The following is a 15428-nucleotide window of genomic DNA, read 5'->3' as shown; positions in this document are numbered from 1 at the left end:
TATAACCAAGGAGGAGGTGAAGAAGCTGCTATGCGAACTTGACACCTCAAAGGCGGTGGGACCAGACATCTCTCCGTGGGTCCTTAAAGAGGGAGCAGAGATATTGTGTGTACCGTTAACAAAGATCTTCAACACATCATTTGAAACTGGGCAACTCCCCGAGGTATGGAAGATGGCAAATGTAGTCTCAATTTTTAAAAAGGGAGACAGACATGAGGCACTAAACTACAGACCTGTATCACTAACGTGTATAGTATGCAAGGTCATGGAGAAGATCATCAGGAGGAGAGTGGTGGAGCACCTGGAAAGAAACAAGTGTATAATTGACAACCAGCATGGTTTCAGGGAGGGAAAATCCTGTGTCACAAACCTACTAGAGTTTTATGACAAGGTGACAGAAGTAAGACAAGAGAGAGAGGGGTGGATCGACTGCATTTTTTTGGACTGCAAGAAGGCCTTCGACACAGTTCCTCACAAGAGGTTCCTGCAAAAGCTAGAGGATCAGGCACACATAACAGGAAAGGCACTGCAATGGATCAGAGAATACCTGACAGGGAGGCAACAACGAGTCATGGTACGTGACGAGGTGTCAGAGTGGGCGCCTGTGACAAGCGGGGTTCCACAGGGGTCAGTCCTAGGACCTGTGTTGTTCTTGGTATATGTGAATGACATAACGGAAGGGATAGACTCAGAAGTGTCCTTGTTTGCGGACGATGTGAAGTTATTGAGAAGAATCAAATCGGATGAGGATCAGGCAGGACTACAAAGAGACCTGGACAGGCTACAAGCCTGGTCCAGCAACTGGCTCCTTGAGTTTAACCCTGCCAAATGCAAAGTCATGAAGATTGGGGAAGGGCAAAGAAGACCGCAGACACAATATAGTTTAGACGGCCAAAGTCTGCAAACCTCACTCAAGGAAAAAGATCTGGGGGTGAGTATAACACCGAGCATATCTCCCGAGGTGCACATCAATCAGATAACTGCTGCAGCATACGGGCGCCTGGCAAACCTACGGATAGCGTTCCGATACCTCAGTAAGGATTCGTTCAAGACTCTGTATACCATTTACGTCAGGCCCATACTGGAGAATGCAGCACCAGTTTGGAATCCACACCTAGTCAAGCACGTCAAGAAATTAGAAAAAGTGCAAAGGTTTGCAACAAGACTAGTCCCAGAGCTACGGGGGTTGTCCTACGAAGAAAGGTTGAGGGAAATCGGCCTGACGACACTGGAGGCCAGGAGGGTCAGGGGAGACATGATAACGACATATAAAATACTGCGCGGAATAGACGAGGTGGACAAAGACGGGATGTTCCAGAGATGGGACACAGACACAAGAGGTCACAATTGGAAGTTGAAGACTCAGATGAATCAAAGGGATGTTAGGAAGTATTTCTTCAGTCATAGAGTAGTCAAGCCGTGGAATAGCCTAGAAAGTGAAGTAGTGGAGGCGGGAACCATATATAGTTTTAAGGCGAGGTATGATAAAGCTCATGGAGCAGGGAGAGAGAGGACCTATTAGCAATCAGTGAAGAGGCGGGGCCAGGAGCTATGAATCGACCCCTGCAACCACAAATAGGTGAGTACAAATAGGTGAGTACACACACACACACAGTAAGGCCACCCCTGTAATTTCGTTATCAACTATAACAATTCTTGCATAAAGTAAGATTTATATGGGGATTATGTAAGGTTAATACTGACTACGATCCACGTGAACGTTGTAGATGAAGGTCTACCCACACTACTCACTTCAGAAAACCCACACTACTCTCTTCAGATGTAAAGATGAAGGTCTTACCACTTCAGAATCCACGTCTTAAATGTAGCTCTTATGAGGTGTTTGAACACACGTCTGGGACCCGACCAGTGAACGTTGTAGATGAAGGTCTACCCACACTACTCTCTTCAGTACGATCCACGTGAACGTTGTAGTCCACGTGAACGTTGTAGATGAAGGTCTACCCACACTACTCTCTTCAGTACGATCCACGTGAACGTTGTAGATGAAGGTCTACCCACACTACTCTCTTCAGTACGATCCACGTGAACGTTGTAGATGAAGGTCTACCCACACTACTCTCTTCAGTACGATCCACGTGAACGTTGTAGATGAAGGTCTACCCACACTACTCACTTCAGAAAAGATGTAAACTTACCCAGAAAGTCTTAAATGTAGCTCTTATGAGGTGTTTACACACGTCTGGGACCCGACCAGTAAGTTACGTTTAGTGAAGACCATGAAGCATTTCTAAAGATTATAAAGCGTCTTATGAAGACCATGAAGCATTTCTAAAGTTCAAGTTACATTTCCTCAAGACCAGGTAGCATTTCCTCAAGACCAGGTAGCATTTCCTCAAGACCAGGTAGCATTTCCTCAAGACCAGGTAGCATTTCCTCAAGACCAGGTAGCATTTCCTCAAGACCAGGTAGCATTTCCTCAAGACCAGGTAGCATTTCCTCAAGACCAGGTAGCATTTCCTCAAGACCAGGTAGCATTTCCTCAAGACCAGGTATGTGAGGAGCCACAGATGAAAGAGTGAAGGAGGGTCTGGTGTTTACCAAACACTGCCACCTTGAGAGATTCCATACTCCAGGAGACAAACACCCCTAAAAACATAGCTAAAACAAATTAAAACAAACATACTCTCAATCTAACAACCGTACTCTCATCCTAACAAATATTATCTCACTCTAACAAGCATAATATTAACCACAAACTAAAAAAAATATCACGTCCACCACCCCTCACCAAAAGGAATAAAATCACAGAAAAGTTAAAACATGAAGGAAGGAGCGAGGATGAACATACCTGGACGTGGGCTGAGTGTGGTCAGGAGACACAGTAGAGGAAAGAGGGTAGCCATCATGGCCGTGGTAATGGTGGACTCTCTCAGTGCTTCTTATACTGCTCAAGTATTCTCCCTTCTGCTCGTGTGCTGGCAGCAGGAATACCCTCAGGTACCGCTAGCGGCACCTGTAGTCAGCTGGCTGAGTAGTGGCATTACTAGTACTAGTACAATCCAGTAGCCACGGAAATATCCCTGCCCATCCCGGCTCCGCCTGAAACAAAATAAAAAATGTCTAGAATAAGTGAATCGAGGTGTGCGAGGCAGTGCAAGTAGCCTTCAATTATTATCGCTGTCTCCAACTTATCACGGCCTCAGGTGCTCAAATTTCAATAGCAATTTCACAATCAAATTATAATAAAGGAAGTAAATACACGACCTTCAACAGTGCTCACACAGCAGGAAGCAAAGTCTTTAATATCTTCCAGTTAAGACTGTTATGAGAGCCCAGCTGAGTACACGGGGCACACACAACCTGTCTTGTGCAATACTAACACACAAAAACAAGACTTCTTGAAGAAGTTTCTCTCTCAACCCATGACCAACATATTTCCTTACCGCACAACATATTACGATTGATAATTCTTATTCTCTATTATTATTATTATTATCATTATTATTATTCTGTGAGTAGAGAAGGGTATGGAGACAATACACGCAGTCTGCCAGCTTGTACTGGATGTCTAGTACCTGATAACATTACCTCTCACGATATTATTAATGCAGTCTACAGCAAAATATCTGAAGTGCTGACAACTTGAAGCTTGCTCCCAGGTAATGAGAAGCTTGCTCCCAGGTAATGAGAAGCTTGCTCCCAGGTAATGAGAAGCTTGCTCCCAGGTAATGAGAAGCTTGCTCCCAGGTAATGAGAAGCTTGCTCCCAGGTAATGAGAAGCTTGCTCCCAGGTAATGAGAAGCTTGCTCCCAGGTAATGAGAAGCTTGCTACCAGGTAATGAGAAGCTTGCTCCCAGGTAATGAGAAGCTTGCTCCCAGGTAATGAGAAGCTTGCTCCCAGGTAATGAGAAGCTTGCTCCCAGGTAATGAGAAGCTTGCTCCCAGGTAATGAGAAGCTTGCTCCCAGGTAATGAGAAGCTTGCTCCCAGGTAATGAGAAGCTTGCTCCCAGGTAATGAGAAGCTTGCTCCCAGGTAATGAGAAGCTTGCTCCCAGGTAATGAGAAGCTTGCTCCCAGGTAATGAGAAGCTTGCTCCCAGGTAATGAGAAGCTTGCTCCCAGGTAATGATAAGCTTGCTCCCAGGTAATGAGAAGCTTACACCCAGGTAATGAGAAGCTTGCTACCAGGTAGTGAGAAGCTTGCACCCAGGTAATGAGAAGCTTGCTACCAGGTAGTGAGAAGCTTGCACCCAGGTAATGAGAAGCTTGCACCCAGGTAATGAGAAGCTTGCACCCAGGTAATGAGAAGCTTGCACCCAGGTAATGAGAAGCTTGCACCCAGGTAATGAGAAGCTTGCTCCCAGGTAATGAGAAGCTTGCTCCCAGGTAATGAGAAGCTTGCTCCCAGGTAATGAGAAGCTTGCACCCAGGTAATGAGAAGCTTGCTCCCAGGTAATGAGAAGCTTGCACCCAGGTAATGAGAAGCTTGCTCCCAGGTAATGAGAAGCTCCCAGGTAATGAGAAGCTTGCTCCCAGGTAATGAGAAGCTTGCTCCCAGGTAATGAGAAGCTTGCTCCCAGGTAATGAGAAGCTTGCTCCCAGGTAATGAGAAGCTTGCTCCCAGGTAATGAGAAGCTTGCTAATGAGAAGCCTACCAGGTAATGAGAAGCTTGCTCCCAGGTAATGAGAAGCTTGCTCCCAGGTAATGAGAAGCTTGCTCCCAGGTAATGAGAAGCTTGCTCCCAGGTAATGAGAAGCTTGCTCCCAGGTAATGAGAAGCTTGCTCCCAGGTAATGAGAAGCTTGCTCCCAGGTAATGAGAAGCTTGCTCCCAGGTAATGAGAAGCTTGCTCCCAGGTAATGAGAAGCTTGCTACCAGGTAATGAGAAACTTGCTCCCAGGTAATAAGAAGCTTACTCCCAGGTAATGAGCTTTCTCCCAGGTAATGAGAAGCTTGCTCCCAGGTAATGAGAAGCTTGCTCCCAGGTAATGAGAAGCTTGCTCCCAGGTAATGAGAAGCTTGCTCCCAGGTAATGAGAAGCTTGCTCCCAGGTAATGAGAAGCTTGCTCCCAGGTAATGAGAAGCTTGCTCCCAGGTAATGAGAAGCTTGCTCCCAGGTAATGAGAAGCTTGCTCCCAGGTAATGAGAAGCTTGTTCCCATGTAATGAGAAGCTTGCTCCCAGATAATGAGAAGCTTGCTCCCAGGTAATGAGAAGCTTGCTCCCAGGTAATGAGAAGCTTACTCCCAAGCAATGAGAAGCTTTCTCCGAGGTAATGAGAAGCTTGCTCCCAGGTAATGAGAAGCTTGCTCCCAGTTAATGAAAAGCTTGCTACCAGGTAATGAGAAGCTTGCTCCCAGGTAATGAGAAGCTTGCTCCCAGGTAATGAGACGCTTGCTCCCAGGTAATGAGAAGCTTGCTCCCAGGTAATGAGAAGCTTGCTACCAGGTAACGAGAAGCTTGCTCCCAGGTAATGACAAGCTTACTCCCAGGTAATGAGAAGCTTGCTCCCAGGTAATGAGAAGCTTGCTACCAGGTAATGAGAATCTTGCTCCCAGGTAATGAGAAGCTTGCTCCCAGGTAATGAAAAGCTTGCTCCCAGGTAATGAGAAGCTTGCTCCCAGGTAATGAGAAGCTTGCTACCAGGTAATGAGAAGCTTGCTCCCAGGTAATGAGAAGCTTGTTCCCAGGTAATGAGAAGCTTGCTACCAGGTAATGAGAAGCTTGCTCCCAGGTAATGAGAAGCTTGCTCCCAGGTAATGAGAAGCTTGCTCCCAGGTAATGAGAAGCTTGCTACCAGGTAATGAGAAGCTTGCTCCCAGGTAATGAGAAGCTTGCTACCAGGTAATGAGAAGCTTGCTACCAGGTAATGAGAAGCTTGCTCCCAGGTAATGAGAAGCTTGCTCCCAGGTAATGAGAAGCTTGCTACCAGGTAATGAGAAGCTTGCTCCCAGGTAATGAGAAGCTTGCTACCAGGTAATGAGAAGCTTGCTCCCAGGTAATGAGAAGCTTGTTCCCAGGTAATGAGAAGCTTGCTCCCAGGTAATGAGAAGTTTGCTCCCAGGTAATTAGAAGCTTGCTCCCAGGTATGAGAAGTGTGTGGACACAAGCATCCATCCTGGCACTCACCATGTACACAATAATGCCATCCTGGCACTCACTATGCACCACAGTGTCAACCTGGCACTCACCATGCACCACAACGATGCCATCCTGGCACTCACCATGCACCACAACGATGCCATCCTGGCACTCACCATGCACCACAACGATGCCATCCTGGCACTCACCATGCACCACAACGATGCCATCCTGGCACTCACCATGCACCACAACGATGCCATCCCGTGAACATTCTTCTAAATAAAATTCCGCTGCATGCAGTGGTATCACTGGAGAATGCCACATCCGGTCAGCTTGAAACTTTTACCACTTTCGTGTCTCTACTGGAGGATCCCTCAAGGTTCCTTGATGCTGGTGAGGGTTCTTGATCTAGGGAATTGGATCTGTGCCCGAGTTCCCTAAATTAAGCCTGAATACCTTCCACATCCCTTCACAGGCGCTGTATACTCCTACGGGTTTAGCGCTCCCTTCATTATAATAATTATAATCTCCTGAAGGAAGACTCGTCACTTCAGTGGTCTTGGTGACCTCGAATTTGTTAATTGTATCAAGAAAATTTGTGAAACACCCATTATGGGTCATTCAGTAGCGACTTTACTCACAACCGAAGGATCTGGGTTCGATCCTAGGGCGGGTGGAGACGTTAAACATGTTACCTGACATTTATGGCCCTTGTTTATCTAGGTGTTTTTAACAAGTAGTTACCCCATTATTACATTATAATCATAATTAAGCGCTAAACCCATAAGGGCCATACAGCGCTGACTGGTTACGGTAGTTTGAGTCATATCATGACCAGTTAGTAACTACCTACGTCATCGTATGTAGAATAGTGACTATGTTGGGTGTAGTGCTTGTAACTTATTGATCAACAGTATACATAGCAACACTGTAAGGAATACCTAACTTATTGATCAACAGTATACATAGCAACACTGTAAGGAATACCTAACTTATTGATCAACAGTATACATAGCAACACTGTAAGGAATACCTAACTTATTGATCAACAGTATACATAGCAACACTGTAAGGAATACCTAACTTATTGATCAACAGTATACATAGCAACACTGTAAGGAATACCTAACTTATTGATCAACAGTATACATAGCAACACTGTAAGGAATACCTAACGGGGATATCCAAAAATACATGTTCATTGTATAATTTGTCGATCTAGAGCAAGTACATTAGTATGCATAGTGTGTGTGTGTGTGTGTGTGTGTGTGTGTGTGTGTGTGTGTGTGTGTGTGTGTGTGTGTAAGAACAACAAAGTCGGTCATCGTGAGCAGTAATAACAAAACAAGCAAGGGAGGCAGACAGATGACTTATAGAAGAGTTGTCAACACTGACAGGATGGATAATGAGAACCTTCAAAACTAGGGAGGCCAAGCCCATGATGACACTCTTCAGGTCACTTGTTCTATCTAGGCTGGAATATTGCTGCACTCTAACAGCACCTTTCAAGGCAGGTGAAATTGCCGACCTAGAAAATGTACAGAGAACTTTCACGGCGCGCATAACGGAGATAAAACACCTCAATTACTGGGAGCGCTTGAGGTTTCTAAACCTGTATTCCCTGGAACGCAGGAGGGAGAGATACATGATTATATACACCTGGAAAATCCTAGAGGGACTAGTACCGAACTTGCACACGAAAATCACTCACTACGAAAGCAAAAGACTTGGCAGACGATGCACTATCCCCCCAATGAAAAGCAGGGGTGTCACTAGCACGTTAAGAGACCATACAATAAGTGTCAGGGGCCCGAGACTGTTCAACTGCCTCCCAGCACACATAAGGGGGATTACCAACAGACCCCTGGCAGTCTTCAAGCTGGCACTGGACAAGCACCTAAAGTCAGTTCCTGATCAGCCGGGCTGTGGCTCGTACGTTGGTTTGCGTGCAGCCAGCAGCAATAGCCTGGTTGATCAGGCGCTGATCCACCAGGAGGCCTGGTCACAGACCGGGCCGCGGGGGCGTTGACCCCCGAAACTCTCTCCAGGTAAACTCCAGGTAAACTGCCGGACTGGCACACAACATTGACCAAAGAGGGACCCTGGGTTCGGTACCGCTTTCCGTCCAGGGTTCGGGTTCGGTACCGCCTTCCGTCCAGGGTTCGAGTTCGGTACCGCTTTCCGTCCAGGGTTTGGGTTCGGTACTGCTTTACGTCCAGGGTTCGGGTTCGGTACCGCTTTCCGTCCAGGATTCGGGTTCGGCACCGCCTTCCGTCCAGGGTTCGGGTTCGGTACCGCCTTCCGCCCAAGGTTCGGGTTCGGTACCGCTTTCCGTCCAAGGTTCGGGTTCGGTACCGCTTTCCGTCCAGGGTTTGGGTTCGGTACTGCTTTACATCCAGGGTTCGTGTTCGTCCACCTTCTAGAAACCTCCCACCCTAACCTCGCATACATATGTCTGCACCCGTTTACTGTCAACCTTCCTGAGTATATCCACTATCGCTGACCCACCCTAGACTTGACGTTACACTGCTCATACCAGCCTGGGAAATTATGATCTATTATATCCTGCGTCAGTGTTTAATCTTTGACACCAGCAGTGTTATGGTCGCTGTATGATCTAAGAAAGACACCAAATAAGTCTTCAGCTTCCATTGTAGCAAAAATGACAAAAAAAAAGAGAAAGAGAAGTATACATACAAGTGATGAGAGGCACCAGCACGTGGTTCCACCTGCATGAACCTTGCCCTGGTTACGGTACACGTCCTAAAAATTTGAAGCCGATCGGATAAGGAGCTCTGGAGTTATAAATGGAAACCTTAGAGGAGGACGATAACAATTACAGGAAGCACTTGGAGGTAATACCACAAAATGCGTGAGACAGGAATAACGGGAAAAGTTGGTAGATGGATCTATAGCTTCCTAACAAATAGAGCAGTAAGAGTAATAGTAAACAGAGTAAAGAATGAGGCGGTCATAGTGAAAAGCCCTGTTCCACAAGGCACATTATTATTATAATCAAAGGGAAGCACTTAACCAGTAGGATTATACAGCGCCTGGGGGGGGGGGAGGACGTGGAAGGCATTCAGGCTTAATTCGGGGAACTGGAGCACAGATCCAATTCCCTAAATCAAGATCCCCTCACCAACATCAAGGAACCTTCCTGAGGGGTCCACAAGGCACAGTACTCGCTCCCATCCTGTTCCTCATCTTCATATCTGACACAGAGATGTAAGCCACAGCTCCGTGTCTTCCTTTGCAGATGACACCCGAGTTTGCATGACAGTGTCATCCATCGAATACACTGCAAGACTCCAAGCGGACATCAACCAAATCTTTAAATGGTCTGCAGAAAACAATATGAAGTTCAATGAAGAGAAATTTCAATTACTCTATGGAAAACTTAGGAAAATTAAAACTGTCTTTGAGTATAAAACAAATTCCAATCACACAATAAAGCGAAAAACTAATACGAAGGACCTGGGAGTGATAATGTCAGAGGATCTCACATTCAAAGATCACGACAGTGTATCCACAGCATCTACTAGAAAAATGGAATTAATAATTAGAGCCTTCAAAACTAGGGCGCCAAGCCCATGACGATTCTCTTTAAATAGCCTGTTCTCTCTAGGCTGGAATACTGCTGTACACTAACACCGTGTTTCAAGGGAGGTGATATTGCTGACCTGAAGAATGTACAGAGAGCCTTCACGGCACACGCAACAAAACACCTGAATTACTGGGAACGGTTGAAGTTTCTTGACTTGTACTCCCTGGAACGCAGGCGAGAAAGATACGTGATAATGTACACTTGGAAAAACTTAAGAGGGATTTCTACCAAATTTGCACAAGAAAATCACTCACTATGAAAACAAAAGACTGGGCAGGCAGTGCAACATCCTCTCAATGAAAAGCAGGGGCGCCACGGACAAGCTAAAAGGTAACACAATAAGTGTCAGCGGCCCAAGACTGTTGAACTGCCTCCCATAATACATAAGGGGATTACCAATAGACCCCTGGTAGTCTTCAAGAAGGCGCTGGACAGGGACCTAAAGTCAGTACCTGACTAGCCGGGCTGTGGTTCCTACGTCAGTCTACGTGCTGCCAGTAATAACAGCCTGGCCGCGAGGCCTGGTCGCAGACAGGGCCGCGGGAGCGTTCACCATCGAAACCCCGAAACTGTAGTGAATGTTAGTTGTTATTATCTTGTGTATTGTGATGCAAGGAACTTTAAAAATATACGTGTTGTACAAGATACACCACTACACTCACCACCACTACCACTACACTCCACCACCACTACCACTACACTCACCACCACTACCACTACACTCCACCACCACTACCACTACACTCCATCACCACTACCACAACACTCCACCACCACTACCACTACACTCCACCACCACTACCACTACACTCACCACCACTACCACTACACTCACCACCACTACCACTACACTCACCACCACTACCACTACACTCACCACCACTACCACTACACTCCACCACCACTACCACTACACTCACCACCACTACCACTACACTCCACCACCACTACCACTACACTCACCACCACTACCACTACACTCCACCACCACTACCACTACACTCACCACCACTACCACTACACTCCACCACCACTACCACTACACACACCACCACTACCACTACACTCACCACCACTACACTACACTACCACCACTACACTACACTCCACCACTACCACTACACTCACCACCACTACCACTACACTCCACCACCACTACCACTACACACACCACCACTACCACTACACTCACCACCACTACCACTACACTCCACCACCACTACCACTACACTCACCACCACTACCACTACACTCACCACCACTACCACTACACTCCACCACCACTACCACTACACTCACCACCACTACCACTACACTCCACCACCACTACCACTACACTCCACCACCACTACCACTACACTCACCACCACTACCACTACACTCCACCACCACTACCACTACACTCCACCACCACTACCACTACACTCACCACCACTACCACTACACTCCACCACCACTACCACTACACTCACCACCACTACCACTACACTCCACCACCACTACCACTACACTCACCACCACTACCACTACACTCACCACCACTACCACTACACTCACCACCACTACCACTACACTCCACCACCACTACCACTACACTCCACCACCACTACCACTACACTCACCACCACTACCACTACACTCCACCACCACTACCACTACACTCCATCACCACTACCACTACACTCACCACCACTACCACTACACTCACCACCACTACCACTACACTCCACCACCACTACCACTACACTCCACCACCACTACCACTGCACTCCACCACCACTACCACTACACTCCACCACCACTACCACTGCACTCCATCACCACTACCACTACACTCACCACCACTACCACTACACTCACCACCACTACCACTACACTCCACCACCACTACCACTACACTACACTCACCACCACTACCACTACACTCCACCACCACTACCACTACACTCCACCACCACTACCACTACACTCCACACCACTACCACTACACTCACCACCACTACCACTACACTCACCACCACTACCACTACACTCCACCCACCCACTACCACTACCACTGCACTCCATACACCACTACCACTACACTCCACCACCACTACACTCACTACCACTACACTCACCACCACTACCACTACACTCACCACCACTACCACTACACTCACCACCACTACCACTACACTCCACCACCACTACCACTGCACTCCATCACCACTACCACTACACTCCACCACCACTACCACTGCACTCCATCACCACTACCACTACACTCCACCACCACTACCACTACACCACCACCACTACCACTACACCACCACCACTACCACTACACTCCACCACCACTACACCACTACCACTACACTCCACCACCACTACCACTGCACTCCATCACCACTACCACTACACTCCACCACCACTACCACTGCACTCCATCACCACTACCACTACACTCCACCACCACTACCACTGCACTCCATCACCACTACCACTACACTCCACCACCACTACCACTGCACTCCATCACCACTACCACTACACTCCACTGCACTCCACCACCACTACCACTACACTCCACCACCACTACCACTGCACTCCATCACCACTACCACTACACTCCACCACCACTACCACTACACTCACCACCACTACCACTACACTCCACCACCACTACCACTGCACTCCATCACCACTACCACTACACTGCACCACCACTACCACTGCACTCCATCACCACTACCACTACATTCCACCACCACTACCACTGCACTCCATCACCACTACCACTACACTCCACCACTAACACTACACTCCACCACCACTACCACTACACTCCACCACTAACACTACACTCCACCACCACTACCAATACACTCACCACCACTAACACTACACTCCACCACCACTACCAATACACTCACCACCACTACCACTACACTCCACCACCACTACCACTGCACTCCATCACCACTACCACTACACTCCACCACCACTACCACTGCACTCCATCACCACTACCACTACACTCACCACCACTACCACTACACTCCACCACCACTACCACTACACTCCACCACTAACACTACACTCCACCACCACTACACTCCACCACCACTACCACTGCACTCCATCACCACTACCACTACACTCCACCACTAACACTACACTCCACCACCACTAACACTACACTCCACCACCACTAACACTACACTCCACCACCACTAACACTACACTCCACCACCACTAACACTACACTCCACCACCACTAACACTACACTCCACCACCACTACCACTACACTCCACCACCACTAACACTACACTCCACCACCACTAACACTACACTCCACCAACACTAACACTACACTCCACAACCACTACCACTACACTCCACCACTAACACTACACTCCACCACCACTACCACTACACTCCACCACCACTACCACTACACTCCACCACCACTAACACTACACTCCACCACTAACACTACACTCCACCACCACTAACACTACACTCCACCAACACTAACACTACACTCCACAACCACTACCACTACACTCCACCACTAACACTACACTCCACCACCACTACCACTACACTCACCACCACTACCACTACACTCCACAACCACTACCACTACACTCCACCACTACCACTGCACTCCACCACCACTAACACTACACTCCACCACTAACACTACACTCCACCACCACTAACACTACACTCTACCACCACTAACACTACACTCCACCACTAACACTACACTCCACCACCACTAACACTACACTCCACCACCACTACACTCCACCACCACTACCACTACACTCCACCACCACTACCACTACACTCCACTAACACTACACTCCACCACCACTAACACTACACTCCACCACCACTACCACTACACTCCACCACCACTACCACTACACTCCACCACCACTACCACTACACTCCACCACCACTACCACTACACTCCACTAACACTACACTCCACCACCACTACCACTACACTCCACCACCACTACCACTACACTCCACTAACACTACACTCCACCACCACTAACACTACACTCCACCACCACTAACACTACACTCCACCACCACTACCACTACACTCCACCACTACCACTACACTCCACCACCACTACCACTACACTCCACCACCACTAACACTACACTCCACCACTACCACTACACTCCACCACCACTAACACTACACTCCACCACCAATACACTCCACCACCACTGCCACTGCTACACTCCACCACCACTGCCACTGCTACACTCCACCACCACTGCCACTGCTACACTCCACCACCACTGCCACTGCTACACTCCACCACCACTGCCACTGCTACACTCCACCACCACTGCCACTGCTACACTCCACCACCACTGCCACTGCTACACTCCACCACCCCGACCACCACACTCCACCACTACCACTACACTCCACCACCACTAACACTACACTCCACCACCAATACACTCCACCACCACTGCCACTGCTACACTCCACCACCACTGCCACTGCTACACTCCACCACCACTGCCTCTATCACACTCCACCACCACTGCCACTGCTACACTCCACCACCACTGCCACTGCTACACTCCACCACCACTACCACTACACTCCACCACCACTACCACTACACTCCACCACCACTGCCACTACACTCCACCACCACTACCACTACACTCCACCACCACTACCACTACACACACCACCACAACCACTACACACACCACCACAACCACTACACACCACCACAACCACTACACACACCACCACAACCACTACACACACCACCACAACCACTACACACACCACCACAACCACTACCACCACCACCACAACCACTACACACACCACCACAACCACTACACACACCACCACAACCACTACACACACCACCACAACCACTACACACACCACCACAACCACTACACACACCACCACAACCACTACACACACCACCACAACCACTACACACACCACCACAACCACTACACACACCACCACAACCACTACACACACCACCAACCACTACACACACCACCACAACCACTACACACACAACCAACCACTACACACACCACCACAACCACTACACACACAACCAACCACTACACACACCACCACAACCACTACACATACCACAACCACTACACACACCACCACAACCACTACACACACCACCACAACCACTACACACACCACCACAACCACTACACACACCACCACAACCACTACACACACCACCATAACCACTACACACACCACCACAACCACTACACACACCACCACAACCACTACACACACCACCACAACCACTACACACACCACCACAACCACTACACACACCACCACAACCACTACACACACCACCACAACCACTACACACACCACCACAACCACTACACACACCACCACAACCACAACACATACCACCACCACTAAACACACCACCACAACCACTACACATACCACAACCACTACACACACCACCACAACCACTACACACACCACCAACCACTACACACACCACCACAACCACTACACATACCACAACCACTACACACACCACCACAACCACTACACACACCACCACAACCACTACACATACCACAACCACTACACACACCACCACAACCACTACACACACCACAACCACTACACACACCACCACAACCACTACACACACCACCACAACCACTACACATACCACAACCACTACACACACCACCACAACCACTACACACACCACCACAACCACTA

The 15428-nt window shown here is 48.4% G+C and overlaps 1 protein-coding gene across 4 annotated transcripts in view; it reads right to left on the bottom strand.

Moving 5' to 3' along the window:
* The window catches only part of LOC128695161 (uncharacterized), a 356867-nt gene that overhangs the window by 67405 nt on the left and 274034 nt on the right, over positions 1-15428 (bottom strand). For all 4 annotated transcript variants that reach the window (XM_070091341.1, XM_070091343.1, XM_070091342.1 and 1 more), the window contains one exon: positions 2813-3063. In XM_070091341.1, coding sequence (XP_069947442.1) covers positions 2813-2870 — 58 coding nt within the window. In that variant the 5' untranslated portion in view covers positions 2871-3063. The remainder of the gene's footprint in view (positions 1-2812; positions 3064-15428) is intronic.

The sequence above is a fragment of the Cherax quadricarinatus genome, chromosome 35 (genome assembly GCF_038502225.1).
Source record: "Cherax quadricarinatus isolate ZL_2023a chromosome 35, ASM3850222v1, whole genome shotgun sequence".
Lineage (NCBI taxonomy): Eukaryota > Metazoa > Arthropoda > Malacostraca > Decapoda > Parastacidae > Cherax > Cherax quadricarinatus.
Note: the sequence above shows the minus strand (reverse complement) of the source record. Positions and strands in the feature narration are given on the sequence as shown.